The sequence below is a fragment of the Tachypleus tridentatus genome, chromosome 1, assembly GCF_004210375.1.
Source record: "Tachypleus tridentatus isolate NWPU-2018 chromosome 1, ASM421037v1, whole genome shotgun sequence".
NCBI lineage: Eukaryota > Metazoa > Arthropoda > Merostomata > Xiphosura > Limulidae > Tachypleus > Tachypleus tridentatus.
The window spans coordinates 13,649,366-13,671,645 of NC_134825.1; the positions used below are offsets into that span (position 1 = coordinate 13,649,366).

Consider the following 22,280-nt stretch of genomic DNA (forward strand, 5'->3'; position numbering starts at 1 on the left):
ACATCTATACATAACGCATTTTCGTGTGAATGTAGACATGTAAACTCTGAACAAAATTTTGCCTCAACGTCTATGTACAATATATCACACATATAGAATATCACACGACAATGATTATCGTCATAAACCATAATTTTTTCTTAATATTTAATCCTGTTCTTTATTATTAAGTATCAACTTTACTTAAGAAGAATTCTAACTGTACTATAAATATTGTTATGATAATAATATTTAGTACTTAATAGTAGGAATCAAAAATGTTTGTAAATACTTTGGAAGTAAGAAACCTTTCCGTTGAATTCTTAAACCAAAAACTAACCATTCAGTGTATTAGTTTCAATATATCATTTGCATATGTACTGATAATACGCTAAATCATTAATATCTTCATTAAACCAATTTAGAAATGTCTAAAACAGAAACTGTTTCGTCTACCACTTACTTGATGATTTCAGCGAGGCTGGCTTCTAGACGGCTCTGACTTTTGCTAGATAATATTTCCAATTTGCATGACTGATTTTAGGGTATCCATTTATCATATTATGATAAATATATACAGTTATTAATACAAAGTAAATATATCATGCAAATACTTAACTATCAATTAAATTCAAGAGATAACCGTACATAACGATAAATAGACAAGTGCCGGTTTCTAGAGGGAAAGTATATATCTCATAAAATTATAAAATAAAAAGTAAAATCAAAATCAAAATTACAAGTGTATTAAAAATTATGAATTTTAAAATGAAATTGGGGTCTTGCAACAAAAGTAATGAACTAAAAAGTAAAACCACAATAACAATTTTACAAAATTTAATCCCTCTTTTGGCAGTTTTTACAAACTGTAGGTCAAAATAACGATTGCCGTTTATGAATTTGTGATTGTGGGTTTAATTCTTGTAAAAGTTATATTTATCATTAACAGGACTACACTAAATGTTTGAAGATTTCCATGAACATATAGAAACTGAAAAAGAAATGGAACAAATTAAAATATTAAAGGAAAATAGGGTCATTGGCTATTTCTTGATTTATATATGGAATACCTTAAATAGAATAAATACTATTTGGATAGTTTTAAAACGATTTTCAATACATAGTTTAATTGACATTCTGATGCGTATAGCGAAATGAAAAACGTTTCAAAATAAACCCAAATTGTATCTTTCTGTATATTGTTGTTCTTTTTATTACAGCTTTCATTTTATTTTGTATACGAATGACCAAAGACTTTTAGTTTGTGCTGAAGATATAATTATTTTCATATCTATAAATAAACTGAAACATGTTTTTGTTGCTCTAAAACCTCTTCAAAACAAATCTAACGAAACTAAGAGAAAACTGTGTTTTTATTGTTGATTTATTTAAAAGAAAATCGTTTAAACAAAATACAATAATTTTATTTTAAACTAGGAAATTAATAAAAATAATATAACGTGTTTTAGAAAAATCGTCCTCTATTTTATTGAAATAATTGGTCTTAACATTGTAGAGGTTAACTGTATATTTAATGTTGTTGTTGTTTTAAATTTAGCACAAAGTACACAATGGGCTATCTGTGTTCTGCCCACCATGGGTATCAAAACCCGTTTATTAGCGTTGTAAATCCGCAGACATACCGCTGAGGCACTGGAGGATATATATTTAATACTATCAGTACTATACGTACTTGAGAAACTGCCTAAGGTTCTCTTCAAACAACATAAAATAGTTATTTATCTTGGTAAAGGAACACTAAGGTACAATAAAACTATAAATGCTATAATGGTGTTGTTTGGTCTCAACGTTTTGAATACAAGTATACATGAGATTATGAAATCGTGGTGTCTCACAAGGGTATTTATACAAATTTCCATGGATTAAGTTTGCGATAGTTTCATATTACTGCTCCTTGGTTGCTCCACTATCACTGTCTTTCGACCACTAATTGACAAATCAGTGTTCTAATGTAGTTTCACCAGGTTTGCCACCCACCAAGTTATTTTCTAGTAAGATGAAAGAAGCCTTCTTTCCATTGTTGTTTTACGTTCATGCACTGATGATTTTAGTTTTTCTTCTATATAGCAGTATCCAAACCATTGTTGTTTGATTTTCTTTCTTTGCAAAATTGTCTTTCAGAGCATAGGTTAAGAGATTATTAGTTCATTATCGTTGTCTAACCAGTTCTAACTGTATATATAATGGTATACATAATTTTTGTTTTGATACCTTAATAATAAATCACAGTCAAAAAACATTTTTTTATTTCTTTAACCAAGGAGACAGTCTGACAAACCACGACGAGTTAAACTTCTCTACCAAGGACGGTGACCACGACACGTATTCTGGTAGTTGTGCAGAGCTACATAAAGGAGGATGGTGGTATGGAAAATGTTATTCCTCTAACTTAAATGGACTTTATCTGAACGGAGAACACGAGAGCTAAGCCAATGGTGTGAACTGGAAGGCATGGAAAGGTTATCATTACTCTCTCAAGACAGTATCAATTAAAATTCGACCTCTGAACTTTGAGATTCTTGTAAATAACAGTAACATTCCAATGTAAAAAGTAGTGTTTTATCTTTCCAAACTCTCGTTTTTATTTGATACATAAAATTAACTTTTTAAATTGATATTAAGTTTCTGGTTATACATAAGTTGGGATGAGGAAGCTGGTGAATTACGATGAAGAAAATAATAAGGTTTAGTTAATTTTGGTTATATTAAGAAATAGTTACTCTTGAAAAATAAAGAAGGTTCATTATTTTTTTCTTATTGTTATTCATTTACGAAAAACGTATTATTTTGAATCTTTTAAAAATATATTTTAACACTTATTTTGTGTTTGTTACATTTGAAGATTTCTAGATATGAGATATGTTATTCTATCTGAAACTGTTAAATAAAGATGGTGTGTTTCTACGTATTTGATTCAATATTGAATATTTAGAATTTTTGCAGATGCAAGTTTAATATTCTTAAGATTATAAATATAAGTTCAAAATGATTAAAGTTATAGAGACAAATATTTTGATAATGACCTTATACTCAAATTGTTTCCATGGTATATTTTGTTTTCATTCTATATTAAAAACAATAACCATAGAAACACTGTTTGTTATAAATCATTTTACATTTTATATGAATCAGTAGAGCAAATACATAAATACAAGTCTTAAACACAAATTTGAAAAATCCTGAACATTAACGTATATCATTTTCATTGGAAACTTATTTCGTAATCACAATTTTGACCAATGATTTTACATAACGGTGTTGCCATAAATGAACTTCTACAATTAATGAAGCATTATCTCTTTCTAAAGTTAATTTTAAATTATTAAATAGTTATTCTTATAATATTTTATTTATTTCATATTTGTTCTTTGTTTACTTATTTTCATATTATTTCATTAACACTATGAGAATAGTGATTGCTAGCTGTATGTTATACTAAAATTGTTTCATTTGTTATTCGTTTTTCTATATCAATACAATCCCCTTTACATTTATTTCTTAATTCCTAAATTTTGCTAGCTAAAACGTTAACTTATAAACATTTTGGTTATGTTATAAAATATAATTTTAATGTTAATGATGGGCCCAACTATTAGCAAGTTTTACCACTTTTTCCACACAATGAAACATTTTGAACAATCTGTGAAATAATGTATCTCAAGACGACTGGTATGGGAATTAACACTTTTATTAAAATAAAATAACAACACTTCGATCTTTTTAGGTAATTTTCAGAATAACAAAGACAGAGTTTGCAACAGTTGTTGTGTGCTTTATTTGTAAAGGTGTTAATACTCATACCAGCCGTTTTGGGATACATTTTTTTTCAAATGGGCTTGTCGTCATCACGAATGTGTTGAACAGCATGCTACCCGATAAACAGTTTATATGTGATTTTACAATATTGACTTTGACAACTGCCTATTACTAGTTCAGTTCGTAAATAACGAATAAATGTTTTAACTCATCTTTCATTTCTCATGTTCCATTTCCTTGTGAACAAGTCGTCGTGGAAGGTAAACTTTCATAATGTAAAATACAGAATACACTTTCTAAACAAAATCACAAAATACTGAAGGTAAAACATTACAAAGAAAACATGTGAGTTTTTAAAATAATAACACCATCTGAAGAGAGCAATTTCCAGTTAATAAACATTTTATTTCACTATTTCACGTGTAATCTTTATGTTGATCCAAGTATAGAAACTTCATAATTCAAATAGAACTAAGTAAAATATGCCTATTTTGTGCCATATAACAATTTATATATCATCAAATTAATTAAATTTTATAAGCTTTCTTTTCAGACATTTCTAAATAAAAATAACAAAATTTCAAACTTTGAAATATTTACGATTTTTAAAACAGAAAAATCTACATAAATAGAAATATGTACATTTGTAACAAATTGTTACATAGATTTAGCTACATTTTAAAAATATCTTGAATAAGCTAATACGTTTTCACCAACCTTTACCCTTAGCCATTTAGTTTTGAGTAAATATAACTATTGAACAGCTAAGCAGTATTTATATTTATTCATAAAAAATACTTAACATTTTAGTGTCGGAATACTCTTATTTATCTCGGAGAAAATATTTTATTTGAGATTTAGTTTAACAATTTTCTAAGATAGCTAAGAAAATAAGTTTTACCAATTAGTTTGTATACAGAATTAAGGTTCAACGTTATAAAATATTGAAAGAAGGTTACACAAAAAAGAAATAATATCCCTGAACAAAGTTATATAACGTGGAAATAGGACCTGATGGAAATCGTTATACAATACGGATATAAGGGGTAGTGGTTAAGGTTATACAATATTCGAATGAGACAGTGAACATTGTTACATATCTTATATTTAACATGGCTAAAGGGCTTTAAGATTAGGAGTTGGCAATAATTGTTTCATGAGACTCAATTTTTCTAAAGCCTATTCATTTTATGAATATTAACATATGAGTTGTTTAAAATAAAATACAAATATTAACTGATGAATATACAAGTTATAAGTTTAGCGTACACTAAAGTAAAAACAGTATCATTGTAGGTTTACATGTATTACTATTACCGTACGACGTTTAAGAAATATTTAGGTGATTATTCTATTGCAATATATTATTGTTAAATGTTGGATCGAAATTCATTTAAAGAAAGTCGCAAAATTTATGAAATGTGCGATCAAATATTTTAACAGCGTTAGAACTCTATAATACATCGGGCGTAACCTTGGAAATAGATTTTGAATGTCGTACATTTGAATACCATCCCCCCAAAATTTTTAATCAAAAAAAGTTATAACGGCTAATCCTGTTATCCGAATAGAGCAACCCAAGTTTTGGCAGTGAGTGGTGTTAATTACCTGGTTTCTCTCTATAACATTAAAATTAAGAAGAAAATTGGTCAGATAAATCTCCAGTAATTTTACACATCATAATACAAACAGATAAATAATTGCAAAGTAAATTTATTTACTAGTGAATTACTTTCAAGTTTGATTGAAAGTAAAATTGTTTGTCCTTATTTATATATCTTTATAATATTACCAACGTGTGTGGAGTTTTATCAAAAAAAGAATCAGTCTTTGTCAAAACAAATTCGTGTGAATACGAGGTCTGTTCAAAAAATACGCGGACTGAAGTCATAAAACAAAATGTGCTTTATTTAGAAGTTACAGGTCTGGGACCCCTTCAAAGTACTCTCCTCCCCAACGCACACACTTATCCCAACTGTGTTTCCACTTGTTGAAACAGTCATGGTACTCTTCTTTTTAATGTCCTCCAGCTCCTTCGTCGCATTTGCCTTAATCTCGGGAATCGTCTCAAATCTTCTTCCTTTCAAGGGTCTTTTGAGTTTTAGGAACAAAAAAAAAATCGCAAGGAGCAAGGTCAGGTGAGTAGGGGGGTGGGGAAGAACAGTGATCGAGTGTTTGGCCAAAAACTCACGAGTTCTGAGGGCTGAATTTCGCAGCAACGCGGTGCATCTTCAATTTTTCGGTCAAAATCTCGTAACAAGACCCAACTGATATCCCACACTCTTCAGCAAGCTCCCTGACAGTCAGACGTCGATTTGCCCGCACCAGGGTGTTGAGTTTGTCGACGTGTGGGTCGTCAGTTGACGTGGAAGGACGTCCAGGACGCTCATCATCTTCAATGGACTGTCGACCATCCTTAAAACGTTCATGCCACTTGAAACATGCCGTACGCTTCATAGCAACATCACCATAAGCCGTGTTAAGCATAGCAAAATTTTCAGTCGCAGATTTTCCATGTTTAACACAAAATTTCACAGCAAGTCGTTGCTCCTTCAGGTCATTCATTCTGAAATCCGCCAAACGAAAAAAAAATCGCACTTCACTTAAAACCGCGTAGCTAATACACAAATAAAGATATCTGCAATCGGGAAATGGCGTCGTAATTAGCTGATCTGTGCAAACCTAGCGACACCAAGCGGATTCCCCTGGAACCAACTGGAGCCGCGCAATTCAAACAGTCCGTGTATTTTTTGAACAGCCCTCGTAGATTGAGCATATAAACAAGTACTTAAAAGTTACAGGTGACATCTGTAACGAATTTACTACTTTATTCAATATCAATATTTGTATAAGTTAAATTTGTTTTTATAATTGCTTGTAACTTATACTTTTAAATTTGTATTCCGAAATGCCCTCCTATTATTGGTTTGCTACAGTTGGTATACTATAAACCTCTGAAGGAATAACTGTGAAACACTTAATAATCGGGGAACTACAGATATTTTATGAAGAATGTTGATAGATTTTGAACATTATAATTCGTTTAACTTCAGCAAACTACCATAAAACTACAAGTTTCGTCACACTTAAAAAAACTCACGCGCGATCAGTGAGCGGCTGGGTTGTTACGCGTTTGGTGAACTGTATCGATATCAACTCAAAATTATTTCGCTCATTGTAAACCCTCGATAAAATATTCAGTTATACACAGCAAATTTCTAAAACTTTTGTATATAATTTTCTCATTTGTGATAACCGTTATTCTCAATTGTATTATTATTTATAATTTAAATGTATTTTTGATAAAGAAAAAAACTGTGTCAAGCAATATTTTTAGCAAATATAATAAATTTTATAGATATCAGCATTTATTTAACTTATAAATTCAATTTAAACTTTAACTCAGTTAAAAGCTATTTTAAGTTGTAAAACGTAACATAATGAATCGCAGTCTTGTCAGAGACAAATCGTAATTTATAATAAAAATAAATGGGAGATTCGTTAAGCAGTACTGAATGAGAGATGAAATTCAACCTAAATTTATCAGTTCCTACAAAATTTGATTATGTCTGAATATCAAGGTTTACTTGAATCACTTTCTCTTTCGAACAACTAGAAAATATAATAAAAGTGAAACTGCCAAAATTTTAGAATTAGAAGTTAAGAACTCAATGAGATAAAATAAACTAATAAAGCGTCTTACTGCAATATAAAATTATGATAATTTGTTGTTTGAGGAAACATTATTGGAATACCCTAGTGTCTCCGCCAGCCAATCAGAGTTCAGTGATAAAGATATGTTGGAAATCCAGCTAAAACTTATACAAATTGAGCCTGAAGGAGCCCGTATCGAAGCCGAGAAAGAAATTAGGCTGAAGGAAATGCAAATTAAATTTAATTCCGATCAACCAAGAGGAAAAGAAAACTTTTAACTTTATCGACATATTAAAGTACCACTATTTAATTAAGTATATATGATTAAAACGCTTAAATCAATTTATTGTAATAAAATATGTACATTTCGCAAACTAAACCATCATATAATGTAAAGTGATTTCATATATTTTCCTCACACACGTTAATAAAAAAATATGTATATCCATTACTGATGTCTGTGCTTAGTAAAAACTCCAGAGAAACATAAGATATCTGACATTGAACGTCGGCAGTCTAGTCTTTAGGGTTCGCAACACACATCTATATGTTAATTTTGTCTAAACCAAGTTTTATTCACCTCTCAGTAACATGTGTTCAACTTGTACATAGTAACCTGGAGCTCAAGAGTGCTGGAAGTTTTATTAAAAGACGAGTGGCTGGAGAGGACAATATTCTAATACTTAGCTTTAAGTTAGTTTCACCTAAACAAAACTTTCAGTTATCAGGTATTTGCATGTAATGTAAACATAGTTCTCTAAGTTATGTTGGTTAATATTAAATATAAACATTGAACTAAACAACACTAGTACTGTGTCAATTCTTCCTATACTGTTCATTACAGTGTTTATTAAAAGTAAGTGTAAATACTAATTAAAATATTGAACGTTATATAGTTTAACAAAGAACTTAAAGTTAGGCCTACGTAGAAACTGTAAGCAAATTAACTCGAATCCTTTATTTAGTAATTTATCAAATTTGACTTTTATAAAACATGGGTGGTTTAATTATGTTTATTTATCACACTTGTCATCACTCATGAGTGTTTTAATGATGTTTATTTTAAATTCGTTTTATGCATTGTTAGAAATACTTACGTAACTCAGATAAAAATCACAAATACAGTATTTGAAATATAAGACTAGTTACAAATTATGTAAGCTAAAATCTCTATTGTTAGCATGATAACTAATGTTAGTATTCTACTATTAAGACTTTTCTATAGAGTTAATCCACGTTATTTATATTCTGAGTGCTATGATAAACAGTACGTTTTAAACTTATAGGTTTCATAACTTAGAAAGTACAACAACAATTTAGTTTAAGGTGGATAAATAATCAAAACAAAAAAGTCGTAAATTTTGAAAACGTTTCAGCTGATGACTTTAGTACAGTTTCATCAAGTAAATCGAATTACCTTCCTAGTTATTCTTATCAAACGTTAGGACGCTGTTTCTACAGATTGTTCTATTGACATTTACCGACAAAACAGACGCTAATAAAAATACGTGCTTGAAAGTTCTAATATAAACTTGCTCTTAATCTAAAGTAAAATTCAACATTTATTAGAGAAGTAGAAATTTCTAGAATAAACCCTTTCTGAAATAGGTTGAAATGTAAGATTAATATCTAATCTTCATGAATTGTTCTGAAATAAACTAGAACTTTTAACGTTATAAATATGTGAATTAGAAGTAGATGCACACAATAGCACACAATTATCTTAACTGTTTTAAGTTTACCAAACCTGTAATGGTTTTTTCTTCTAGTCCATCAGAAACAACAACATAATAATTATAAAAACAGATAAAGGTCATGCTCTAGTTGTAATGAACACATTAGAACAATGTATAATATCTTGTCAGATATGTGTCTCCTTTCTTCTCGTGACTGTGTTGATGTTCTACTTAATGGACATTTTACCACTGGATCAAACTTTTCTGGCTGAAGCCATTGATGACTAGTGGAAGTTTTTTATGTTTACTGCGGCATAAATACTGATGGAGGAGGCTGGACGGTAAGTAACATTTATTATAGATAGTAGAAAACTGTGCTTTGTAAATACATGTATAATAAGTGTAATTATTGAAATATATTTATAGATTCTTCATTTTCTGTTTCCAAAGTTATCTAAAGAAGAGGAAATCATGAAAACCAAAAGCATTGTTTTTCAAACCTTGAATAGGTCACAAAGCAGAATTTGGAGACATTCAGAAAGAATTCTGGCTTGGTAGGTACTGATAAACGTATTAAAACAGATGATTTTACGGATATAGAAAAAGGTCTTTCTAGGTAGGTTCTGATTACAGTTTTCAACATGTGGTGTTAAGAATATAGAAAGAGTTCCAGCTAGGTAAGCCAGAAATTGTTCAGGTATACAAGATATAAAATATAAAATATTGTTACTCTAAAAATGTAACAACATTATGTAGTAAAGACTAACAATTCTTGTTTGTTCTGACAAATTCTTTGTTAAACCTTCATTAATTACAAAACACAACTTTATTGTAACGTTTTAATTATTGGTTTTTATGTTGTTGTTTGTAGTGATATTCTTTATACAACTGTGAAACCTTTTAAGTCTTCTGCCTCGAAGACAGTTTAACACATTTTTATTTTAAGATAATCCTTCACAATTTAAGTATTATTTCTTTTCATTTATTATAAAGTAATCATTATGTAAAATCAAATATTTCATTATTAAAGTATAGGAAACAATCGGATCTACGCTATAACAAAAAAAAATGAAATTACTGAATGAGGTTGGATTCAAAGGATAAAAAAGGAAACGACAGGTTTGCCATCTACCGGGAGTTTTGGATAAAAATGAAGACATTTTCTGGTGACGCAGGTAATCAAAGTAGACTCTTTAATTAATTTATTAGTAATATGTTGAATCTAACTCTTTCAAGTTATCATTTCAAACCTAAGTAATAGATATATTCTTGTGGAAAACTGTTTAACATGTCTGATAACAAATAAATTGTTTTCAACTCTTTAATTTATAAACTTATCAAGTTGACCATTAGCTCTTCTTCTTGCTTGTGTACCTTACGTATGGAAAGATAAAATACATTAATTTGAGAAAAAAAGAAACCTTGATATAAGTATATAAAGAACACAGTAACGTTAGAGAAACATTCTTCATTTTGAACTATATATCATATATACCATAGGTGTATCAACTATTCTAATTATATACATGGATAATCAGGTTGTTTACGATAAAATTAAATCCATCAACTATCTGTATCACCTATATAAAAACCAAAGTGTATATCGCGTCATGCTTGATATGTCGTAATAGGAGGAGTCATAAAAGCAAAAATGTATTTATTGAGACAGCATAGCTCGATTACTGTCTGTCCATTGCGATTTTAGTGACAGTAATGCCTTTACAGGGAGAGCGTGAAACGTTATAAGTGTAGTAAGTGTTGATATAATAAGCCTAAAGACGTAGTGTGGGATCATTTAGCCTAGGGTGAAGTGTTATAAATTGTAAAGAACGATCTTATTTTTGATTGGTTTACAAAAAACATTATCACAGTTTTGCTGCATCAAGTGCACTTTTTGGTTTCTCTGTCTTTGTTGGTCAAGCATGATTTCACAAAATTTATATATTTCAGTTAGCTATGAAAAGTGATGTTATTGTACACTGTGTGTTGGGGTAGTAGTAATTGTCCAGTCATTTTTTACGCTGGTATAAGGTGTGATAACCAGAAGAAAATAACAAAAGTGGTCCAATCTACTTTGTACGTTAAACAGATCAATATCAGATGGCGATCATAAGAACTGATAAGTCACTTTACTACTAGTTTTAGTAATAATTATGAAGTGTTTTACTATTTCATTTATATATGTATTATTGTCTTAAGACTGTTTTATATTTTATATATATCACTGTCCTGAACTGTTTTGCACCTTATTTATTACTGTTCTAATACGGTACAACATTTGTTCTATTCTCAGTATCTGCAGTTGGTATCGAAAGCATGCTATGAGCTGCTTTACTTCAATTATCTTACTTATTTCTTATAAATAGTGTCTTTCCTGTACATCATTAGACGTCATAAACCTAATTTACATTTGTTGTAGATGATACACAGTGAACGATGGTGAACGTTTTTCCTAATAACACATTTTGGTTATTTTAGAATGCCTTTGTTATCGTGAGTTATTGTTGATCTGGAAGACTCACTTTATCTATGTTATGATTAAAGTGTAAGGTATGTTTAAGTTCTGGTTAAAAATATAGTATTACATCTATTGTCGTACACGCTTATTTTCAAACTCTGCCCAAGCCTGTTGTGGTTTACATGTGTCTGATATGTGTATCTTTGTTTATGTACCTTTAACAAATCATTATTATATAATATAAAGTAAACCTTTGACATATTTCACACTTTAATTTATCAAAATTAATTTCTTTACGTTATCTGTTACTGATATGGGTTCAGTGGACACAATGGGTACAGTTTTTCTACAAGGGGCAAATATAACGATATTTATGAAACAAACTATGCCTAAACCTTTAAAGGAGCTTGGTGGTGCATGAACTGTCACAGTTCCAACCTTAATGGACTCTACATGAACGGTGAACACGAGAATTATGCTAATGTTGTGGAATAGAGTAGGACGGAAAGAACAGTGATACTCACTTCCAGATGTGGAAATGAAGATACGACCCTTGTGCTAAAAGTTAGAAACAATAAATGAATTGTAAGTTTTATTCTAAATTTCGCTTATAACAAATATGTCTTTGATGACTGGAGATTACTTTAATTATTTTCGTTCTGGTAGTTACAAAATTAATAACACTGTTTCAACAATCATAGGCAAATAAATTATACAGAATTATTTCATCTTAATAAATCAACTAGCGTGTATGATAAAAGTAGTAACTCGATTTATAAAATGTTAGTTTATGTTTAAAAGTCAATTTAATACCAAAAGTAATTCGACACAAAATTAATAACGAACAATGTTACCGATAGGTGTCTAAACTGATCACGTGACGATATACTCTTACTGTTAGATTTATCAGAAGATAACAAACTGAAAGTTCAAAAAAATATTTAAAATGCAATAATTTATTTTCACATCACGATAAGGTTACTAACAGCTTTGTAGATTACATTCGTAGCTAAGTTGATAATATAACATCCAGATATGTATATTAATTACATCATTCAAATTACGCCTGTCACTATAGGTGCTTATAGTAACCACATGACTCACAACTACTATCTTTAGTAGATGGGCATAGTAACAAAATGTTATGTGATGTGTCGAAATATACAAAGAAACCTTGTATTATTATCAATAAAATACAGTACTTGATACAGGACCATCGTATACAATATATATATAAGATATCCAATGTTTCTACTAGATTCATATAAAATAACCATTGTTTCTGTGTGTTTTTTATAGCAAAGCCACATCGGGCTATCAAATAAGCCCACCGAGGGGAATCGAGCCTCTGATTATAGCGTTGTAAATACGTAGACTTACCGCTGTACTAGCGGGGGGGCTCTGTTGTTTCTGCAAGATTTATATGAGATAATTATTGTACCTACAAGATCTATATCATATAACCGATTTTTTTCACCATATATAACTGTTGTTTTCTAGCTGTTGGTAAGACTGTAATGAAACACAGTTTTTACTGTTCAGAAAGAAAAAATTGTGTTTTACATGGATGTAATTTTTAATTATGTTGTTAAATTTAACACATTGCCTTGCATAATTTTCAATACTTTTAATTTTTCTCTTGTTATAAATCCATCGAGAAACTCTAGAAACATTAGGAAAATATACCATAAAGATTAGATAGATCAGAGTGGATTGATTTCAAATAAAACCTAAGGTGAAGTATTTCTAAAATGAACATTTTTATGATTGATTATAATTAATAGTTAACCAGGCCCTGAATGTACCACACATATTTGTAAGACACATTAGAAACAAATAAATGAAAATAGCATAACACAAATATGTAGAGGAACAGGTAACATTAAAGTGTGTCATATGAACTAAGCTACATTAGGCAGAAGTGACGATCGTTACCAGTTAACGACCGTTCACATCCTTTGATATGGTACGTGTAGATCTGATGGTCCTTAAAGGACCTGTGATTATAATTAAATGATTAAATAAAAATCGTCCTCTTCGCAGGTAAATATACGTTATCATTCACATCTTCAGAACCAATATTCATAAACTGAACCGTTGTTGTACAAAACTAAATAAATATATATTGTGATAGACATTGGTTAACGTAAACGGACAATGACGATTGTCTTAAACTACAATATACAAGACGTTCTATAGATATATTTAGTTTTAATGTAAGATGATAATAGTACTATAAGTATCATGCTAACTGATATGATGAGATTATGGTTATACAGTAAAGTTGTTATACTTTTTGTTGATATATGTGTTTAATTAAAGAAATTATATTTGTGACGAAGGTATTAAAACTAGGAACTTATTTCCTTATGTGTATAACAACTACATATGACTTGCTTTATATATTTAAAACAAACCTTAGTTATGAAAGTAGATTATCAACTCACTGTTTGTGTTTTTTTTTTATAGCAAAGTCACATCAGGCTATCTGCTCAGCCCACCGAGGGGAATCGAACGCCTGATTTTAGCGTTGTAAATCCGGAGACATACCGCTGTACTAACGGGGGACGATTATCAACTCAATAGACGTATCATCATGAACTACTGTTAATACTGGAAGTTGATTCATAAATATTAAAGTCACAAATTTAAACTCTGAAGTTAATGTTTGCACTTTCTAATTGTTGTCATTTGTTGAATTTGTATGAAAATTTGTTAATTTTAGATATAAAACAAAACATTATTTATTATTATTGAGTTGAAAATGTCAACAAATAACCATAAATATGTTATTGTTTTAAAATAAAACATGTAAATATTTTTAAACTGTAAACACAAACATACGACAAACACTTCCGCTATAACTATTTGAAATAATCTCCTGGTAAAATATGAAATATATTGTAGTGTTTAATTTATCGTGTTTGTTAAAATGCTTCAGTTTTAAAAACATTTATAAGAAAATATCAATATTTGAACATTTGTTTTAAAATGTATACATATGAAAAAGAAAATGACTAAATATTTCAAAATTAAAATACGCGCAATATTTAAACACATAAAGAGTGCTATAGAAAGGAAACCATTAACAATATCAGAACTCAAGTGGATAATATGTTTTAACACGCGTAAATAATTGTAACCTTAAACCTTGAAAGAACAACAGAAGGATACATTTGAGACAATGAAAACTTAACAAACATTATTTGAATAGATGTATTTAGTAAAGTATTCAAAATATTTCAAATAATATTTCCTGCTGGTTTATAGTTTGATATTTAGAACAGTTGCGTAACAAGAAACAGTTCTCTGAAGAAGGTCGAACTGCAGGTTTGTCAAACTTGTTTATCTGTCACTTATTTTCCTTATTGGTTTCAAGTGCAGGATGTTTCAATAATAGCATCACCAGTTGTTGATTTTGGATACTTTGGATACTGGACTTTCTCTTGTCATGATTTAGAAATAGAATCACGTGATTACCTTGATACGATTAAACTTCGTACGACGTTGGTCATATATCATGTTACTGTTTCATATATTAGAACAACACGGACTCGTTCATATCATTTTAAAAGAATTTTTAACCGTGTATAGATCAACCTAAAAGATATTTTGAAGGGTATTTTTGATAATTCTTAAATGTTATTAATAATATTCAATAATTTTAGTCTTACTGTTCTTTTGAAAATCTTTTGTATGAATAGCGTCACAATTCAGTAAATGTCACCTTTGTTAATTAAACAAATAAACTGCTTCTGTAAAAGAAGTGTTATTTAAGGAAGTTTCAGAGTTTGATTGTGAGTTTGTTTAAATCTATACCTATACCTATATTAATAAAATAAAATAAATAAAATTATATATTCAAACATCTAATACCGCCCTCTACATTTCGACACACAGTTACACAACCCCTTTCAAACATGTGGTCAGCTTCCGGTCAGTTACCTCTTTCTTTGTGAACCTGACGATGACCGAAGAAGGTCGAAACGTTGTTCGCTCTTCCATGTAAAAGTGTTTTCTCAGCCCAAACGAGCCGTTTTTGCATATAAATTTCTCAACAAGTGGGTTTCTCGTCATCACTGGTGAAACTATGTTCATGTGTGGAAACAAACTCACTGAGTGTTGTCTTTTTTTAGTTTCCTTTATTTTTCAAACAACAACAACCGAACATAATAAAAAGACAGACAAGCCTTAGTGGTTTTGAAGTTTTATCTCGACTCTCGGTAGATTTTGAACTAGAAAAATCTTAAATTGATGTATGTTTTGTAAACGATTCTATTTTTTTAGCAATTCTTAAATTTATAAGGCCGATCAAAATTTTGTAATATGAAGAAAATTACAAATGCTAATAGTGGAGAAGAAAACTAAAGTTAACATACTTGTGACCAGGATCTTAGTGGTCATAAACTTGTAACGATTGTCACTTCGGACTCATATGGATCTTATATGTCACGCTTTGATTCTGTTCCTGTAGATATCTGCGGTATATTGTTTTAATCTATTTGTTTTTAATGTGTCTTACAAATATGTGTAATATAATCGTGGCAGGGTTAACCAATGGACAAAGTAACTTGCAGTGTAGGGCCTCCAATAATTTGGTGTGCCCCGTTCGAACTGTAGGTTAGGCCTAGATTTATATAATTATCGGCTTATGTTAATAAAAGTCGCACAGACATAGTTTAAAGACTTAAAATACATGAAATGAATTATAAAACGTAGTATTCCTTCAGCTTCTCGACAATAACAAACAGGAGAAGAGCAAAAATATTTCCTGAATTTGCATTAAAATCACTGAAAGATAATTACAAAGAATACTTTGATATTCATCGCTTGAAAAGTGAACTTTCTGTTTTATACGCTGACACTAATTTGAAAGTAAAACTAGTGAATGAATTATTTTAATGTCAGCTGCAGCCTTGCAACTTGTGTGAGTTAACCTTTACTCTTCCAGCAACCAGTGCCACACTTGAGCTTTCATTATGTCATTTAAAAAGAATACACAGCTACACCAGAAATTCACAACGACAAAAACGACTTGCAAGTTCAGTATTAATCTTAAGAAAATAAATACTTATACCTTCAATGAAAATGTATTACATTTATTCAATCTTAAGGAAGAGAGGGCGGAATTAGCATATAAATAAAGTAATTAGCTGAATATGTCTTGTTTTATTATTAATTAGAAACACTTAATATTAAATATAATTAATGACTGCAAGAAATTAATTTTATCATTAGTGGCCGTCCTGTATATATTATTTTTAAATTTTATGATCCACCTTTTATGCTTTTGCTTCCCCATCCAGACAAATCACCACACGTCCCTGGTACTTGTACTTGAATTATGAGGAATATATAGTCAGATCAACTTAACGGTGAAACATAAATCAGTAAAATAAGAAACTAATTAACTATAAGTTAATTTACAATTGGAAGAGAGGATACAAACAGTTGTTAGTAATATACCATATAACATTTGATACAAACAGTTGTTAATAATACACCATATAGCATTTAATACAAACAGTTGTTAGTAATATACCATATAACATTTGATACAAACAGTTGTCAATAATATACCATATTGCATTTGATACAAACAGTAGTTAGTAATATACCACAGGAATATATGACACAAATAGTTGTTAGTAATATACCGCAGGAAGAGATGACACAAACAAATGTTAGTAATATATCACAGGAACAGACAACACGAACAGGTGTTAACAGAAAACCACGGGAACAGGTGACACAAACAGATGAAACAAACAAATGAAAGGAAGGCTACATTAGCCAAAAGTGACGATCATTACAACTTTACGACCATTCACATATGTTCACAAGTATGTTAGTTTTACTTTACCCCTACACTAGTAACCTTTGTCAATTTACTTACGTTACAATAATTTGGTCAACCTTATCAATTTAGAAATTATTAAAACATTAGAATATTTCATAAAACGGAGACCATTTTATGATTCTGGAATAATTAATTAAATAATTAACAAGTATAAAACTGACAACAAATTGAATTTATATCTAAACTCAAGTAAATAAAACATTTAAACATTGAAAGGACCTTACAGTAAGGAAACAGTTAACAATATTAGAATTCAACTTGATGGGTTGTTTTAACACACATGAAAAACTGTAACATTAGGAAAATATATGAAACATAGTTCAAAGAGAGGAGGTTAAAGAGTCTTATGAACGAAATTAATTCTAAAATATTCTCACAATATTTATTAAATACATTGTTGATTTTAATTTTATGTTGCAAAAAATGTCACTTAACATGAAATATGATCAGTGAACAAGGTTTTACAACACGAAATATAAGTTCTTTACATAAGGTTACACAACTGGTTCTTCAGATTATATATTTGTTTGTCTCTGAACTACTTTCTTTACTGTTTAAAGTTCAGGTCTTTAAGATTTATTTACATACCTGGATAACATCGTTAATAGAGTGTGATCACGTGACTCTGACTCTCCTTATGATAAAGAACTATAAACACATGATTAGCTTGTGAAGATGGAAAAAGTAAATGACTAACGTTCATGCAACATCAGTTTTATAACATGAAAAAATTTAGCTAGGTTAGGTTCTGTTTACAGTTTTTTAAAGAGACGGTGTTAAAGACACAGTAGGTCTGTATAGGAAGGTTCTGTTTACAGTTTTAAAAGACATGGTGTTAAAGATATAGAAGGTCTATATGGGTAGGTTATGTTTGAAGTTTTAAACAGATATTGTTAAAGATACAGAAAGAATTCATGGTATGGTATGTTCTGTTTACTGTTTTTTAAAGAGCCAGTGCTAAAGATACAGTGGGTCTGTACAGGAAGGTTCTGTTTACACTTTTAAAAGATATGGTGTTAAAGATACAGAATGAATTCAGGGTAGGATATGTTCTCATTATACAAGTACTCTTACCTATTACAACAACTTATCTTCACATTGTTCGTTTGTTACTTCTAATAAAGTTTCTTTTATTATCAATTGAAACCACTCAAACTTTTATTTTATAAATGTTGATTCCTTGTCTTCAAATTTGAACACACTATATAAGGACAGTAACAATACCTTTCTGTTCCAGTAATGTAGTTAGTTATTTTATTTTATCATTTTAATACTTGCTTCTTTGGTCTGTCCGCAGTGCACTCTTTTTATGCAGTTTGGAAACATTTTGTATTGAAAGCCGTAAGCTTAATTTTTATTTTAAAGTTATTCTACATGAGTGAAATGTTATCCATAATTTGTTATGAAGTAAACTTTGTGTATAAAAGAAATGTTTCATTATTTATTTATAGGAAATGATCGGATCTATGCTCTATCAAATCAAGGTAATTACTCAATCAGGTTTGATTTAAAGGATAAAGAAGGAAACAAAAGGTTTGCCATCTATCGGGAGTTTTGGATAGAAAACGAAGACAACTTGTATAGATTACATGTCAGTTATTACTCTGGTGACGCAGGTAAACTTTAATTAATTTATTAGTCATATGTTGAATCTAACTCTTTATTGTTATATTTTCAAAACAAAGTAGTAGAAATATTCTAATGAAGAAGCTATTTAAAATATCTGATGATAAAAAAACCGTTTCCAACTGTTTAATTTATAAACTTAGATTTAACATCTTGACGTCTAACTATTCTTCTTGCTTGTGTGTCTTACGTATGGAATGAAAAAATCCGTTAATTTTAGGAAGAAATCTTTTTATGTGAAGAACGCAGTAAGTTCTTCGTTATGAACCACATAATGTAACTAACATTAGAATTCCAGCTATTATAATTATATATATATGGATAATCAGGCTGTTTACGATAAAACTAAACCAATTAATTAACTATTTAACCTACACAACATCCAGTGTGGGTGTCACGTTACGCTTTATTTATTGAAATAGCAGGAGTCACAAAAGACAAAACGAATTTATCGAGACAGAATAGTTCGATTACTGTCTGTTTATTGCGACTTGAGTGACAGGATTTTATTAGGATTATCATTAACTTTATCATTTGAAAAATAATTAGTTGGAACATTTTTAAAATACAAACTATTTAAAATTTTTAATATCAAAGTCATTTTTATTCATGTGTCCTTTTCAATTTTCCGTCAGATTTATCATATTACCATCAGATATTTTTGCTCGTTTTATTTTGAGTGGTGATAGAAAAACAACGTTAATTTGATAAAAACAAAACTTCATAAATAAAAATTATACATTGAGGCTATAGGTGGCTTTTTGATCTAGTAAAACTGGCAGAGAAAGGTTATTTGTGGTGAATTGTCTGATGTTGAATATACCAAAAGAGATAAAGCTATTTCAATGTGTTCGTCACTGGGTTTCTAATGATATAATTAGGTGTGGATTATAATGATTAATAAGTCACTTTACTATTTACAATTCAACACCTTTATTAAAAGTTAGGTATCACTCTCATAAACTGTTCCATACCTTAGGTATTGTTCTTCTAAACTGCCTGACACCTTAAGTGTTGTTATCCATATCTGTTTTATACATGATGTATCATTGTTATAAGTTACCTTGTACATTAAGTGATACTGTCACAAGCTTCTTTGTACAATATTTATTACTCTTCAAAGTCAATATAACTCTATCTCTGTAACAGCTTCTATTATCTATTGGTTATATAACTGTGTTTTGTGTAAGTGTTATTATTTAGTCTATATTGTAACTTAATATTTACTGATTGTGTTGGAGATGGATTGTTTTGATAATGTTAACTGTAACGTATTTCTTTACGTAACTCTGGATGAATTATAATTTGCAATTAAACTGTTGTTTAAGCTTTATTAATATTGCTGATGCCACGTTACTGAAATCTTTGCTATTTTTCTCTTTATCTTAACTAAGTATTTTTACACTGTGGCGACTCTCGTGTTGTTTGTACAAAATTCTATGTCTCAGTTGGGCAAGGTATATACATGTGTGGGTGGGTGTGATAACATTAGAGGAAATATAATTCGTCTTGTATCTCAAAACGGTTGGTGTGACTATTTAAAAAGTTATTAAAATAAAGAAGAGAATAATGTTTCGACTTTATTAGATCATCTTCAGGTTAACAAAGAGTTTTGATAAAAGTTTTAATACCCATAATAACCGTCTTGAAATACATTTTCACATTAAGTGGGTTTCCCGTCATTACTAAATAATTCGTCCTGTTTATTGGATCCTAAAATTATTTAATCAGCCTGTGTAGACTTTTGACAAAAACATGAATCATTTACAGTTTTAGATACGACTACAATATACTCTCGTGCGAAAACATTTAAAAAATAAAGTTTTAACATGAAATAGTTTCTGAAAATATTCCTTTTTTCTCTTACAATCTGTTTAAATTTTAGATAGCTTGAAACAAGTTAATTAATTATTCTTATACTTATTGTAGCCCCAGTTTTGAAATTTGGTCTTTAACCTGAAATAATTCATTATTCATCGTCTTCAGTAAATCAGTACTGAAACAAACAATTGTTCCTCATCAGTAATCTTTTACAGAGACAGAAGAGCTTCATTCAAGTGATAATAATTTATTAATAAATTTGAACTGAATTCTTTTAAATATATGTTTCCATTTTGTAAGTCTTTACAAGTACAAATATTCCTGTTGATTTGGAATTTACAGTTGATGCATTTCTCTGTAATTATAGGAAGGTGGAGATAAAGATGATATCTGTAGATATATATGATGTATGAAAGGTGGACAAAGAGGGTGTATGCAGAGAGGACACATCGTACGCTAAGATATTATCATGATACTTTTTACATAAGACTGAATATATTATTTATATTTCAAGGGGACTCGATTAGTGGCCACAACCAGTTCAGGTTGATATTGATTATTCGAATTATGCCCAAGCCTTTAAAGAAGCTGGGTCGTACAAGCATTGTCACAGTTCCAATCTTAATGGATTCTACCTGAACGGTGAACATGAGAGTTATGCTGATGGTCTACAATGGAGTGAATGGAAAGGACAGAAATACTCATTTCCAGATGTGGATATAAAGACGCGACCCCTTTACTAATTCCTCTGTTAAGCATTAGTAACAATAACCAGATGTATTTCCTTATTTTCAACAATAAATACGTGATTGAGCTACTTGATGTCTAATTCACTTGTTTTATTTTGATATTTACCGGATTATTAAAAGTTTATCAACGATCGGACGAGGAAATTGCACAAATTATTTTTGTGTAATGATACGTGGCACGTGATGGGAAGTTAATAATTCAATAATATTTGAAAATGTAAAACGTTTCAAAATACAAATTTAATATTCATTCTGTTTCAAAGCGAATTTAATACACACAGGTATTTTCATTTCATGTGAACATTTTATAATATACAATGTTACCGGTATGTTTTTAAAGTGCTCCACGTCTCTGTAACACACTTGACTCAATGTTCTGTAGAAATGTTGATAAATAAAATAATTTATTCACATACCACAACAAGTAATGATAAGTTGCCTACTTTCCTAAATGTTATTCTTTAGGTTATATTGCATCACATGATGCAGTCACCCAAGAGGTATATTGTAACTATATGACACACTTAATGCTGCAACTAGTATATAAAAATAAAATCGCATGACTGAATAAGTCATTACACAATACAATACGTACACCGTTTAAATATAACCACCACTAGGTGACATTTTTTTAAAACAACTGATACCATGATAACTCGTGCCAGTTATCTTCTGATGAT

The 22,280-nt window shown here is 29.7% G+C and overlaps 1 protein-coding gene, 1 long non-coding RNA gene and 1 pseudogene across 3 annotated transcripts in view; all 3 read left to right on the forward strand.

Moving 5' to 3' along the window:
- LOC143242168 (techylectin-5A-like) overlaps positions 1-2,904 on the forward strand; it is a 41,999-nt pseudogene extending 39,095 nt beyond the window's left edge. The window contains exon 7 of the transcript XR_013022522.1: positions 2,262-2,904. The product of XR_013022522.1 is annotated as a techylectin-5A-like (transcript). The remainder of the gene's footprint in view (positions 1-2,261) is intronic.
- Positions 2,905-10,784: 7,880 nt separating this feature from the next.
- Positions 10,785-15,317, forward strand: LOC143239358 (uncharacterized). Its single transcript, XR_013021236.1, has 3 exons — positions 10,785-10,837; positions 11,948-12,129; positions 14,014-15,317. It is a non-coding gene; the product is annotated as an uncharacterized LOC143239358 (long non-coding RNA).
- A 2,780-nt stretch (positions 15,318-18,097) lies between these two features.
- Positions 18,098-21,668, forward strand: LOC143242615 (techylectin-5A-like). The gene is made up of 3 exons (XM_076486109.1): positions 18,098-18,264; positions 18,856-19,020; positions 21,366-21,668. Exons 1-3 carry the CDS (start codon positions 18,261-18,263, stop codon positions 21,488-21,490), a joined length of 294 nt encoding a protein of 97 aa, XP_076342224.1. The 5' UTR covers positions 18,098-18,260; the 3' UTR covers positions 21,491-21,668.
- Positions 21,669-22,280: the final 612 nt, after the last annotated feature.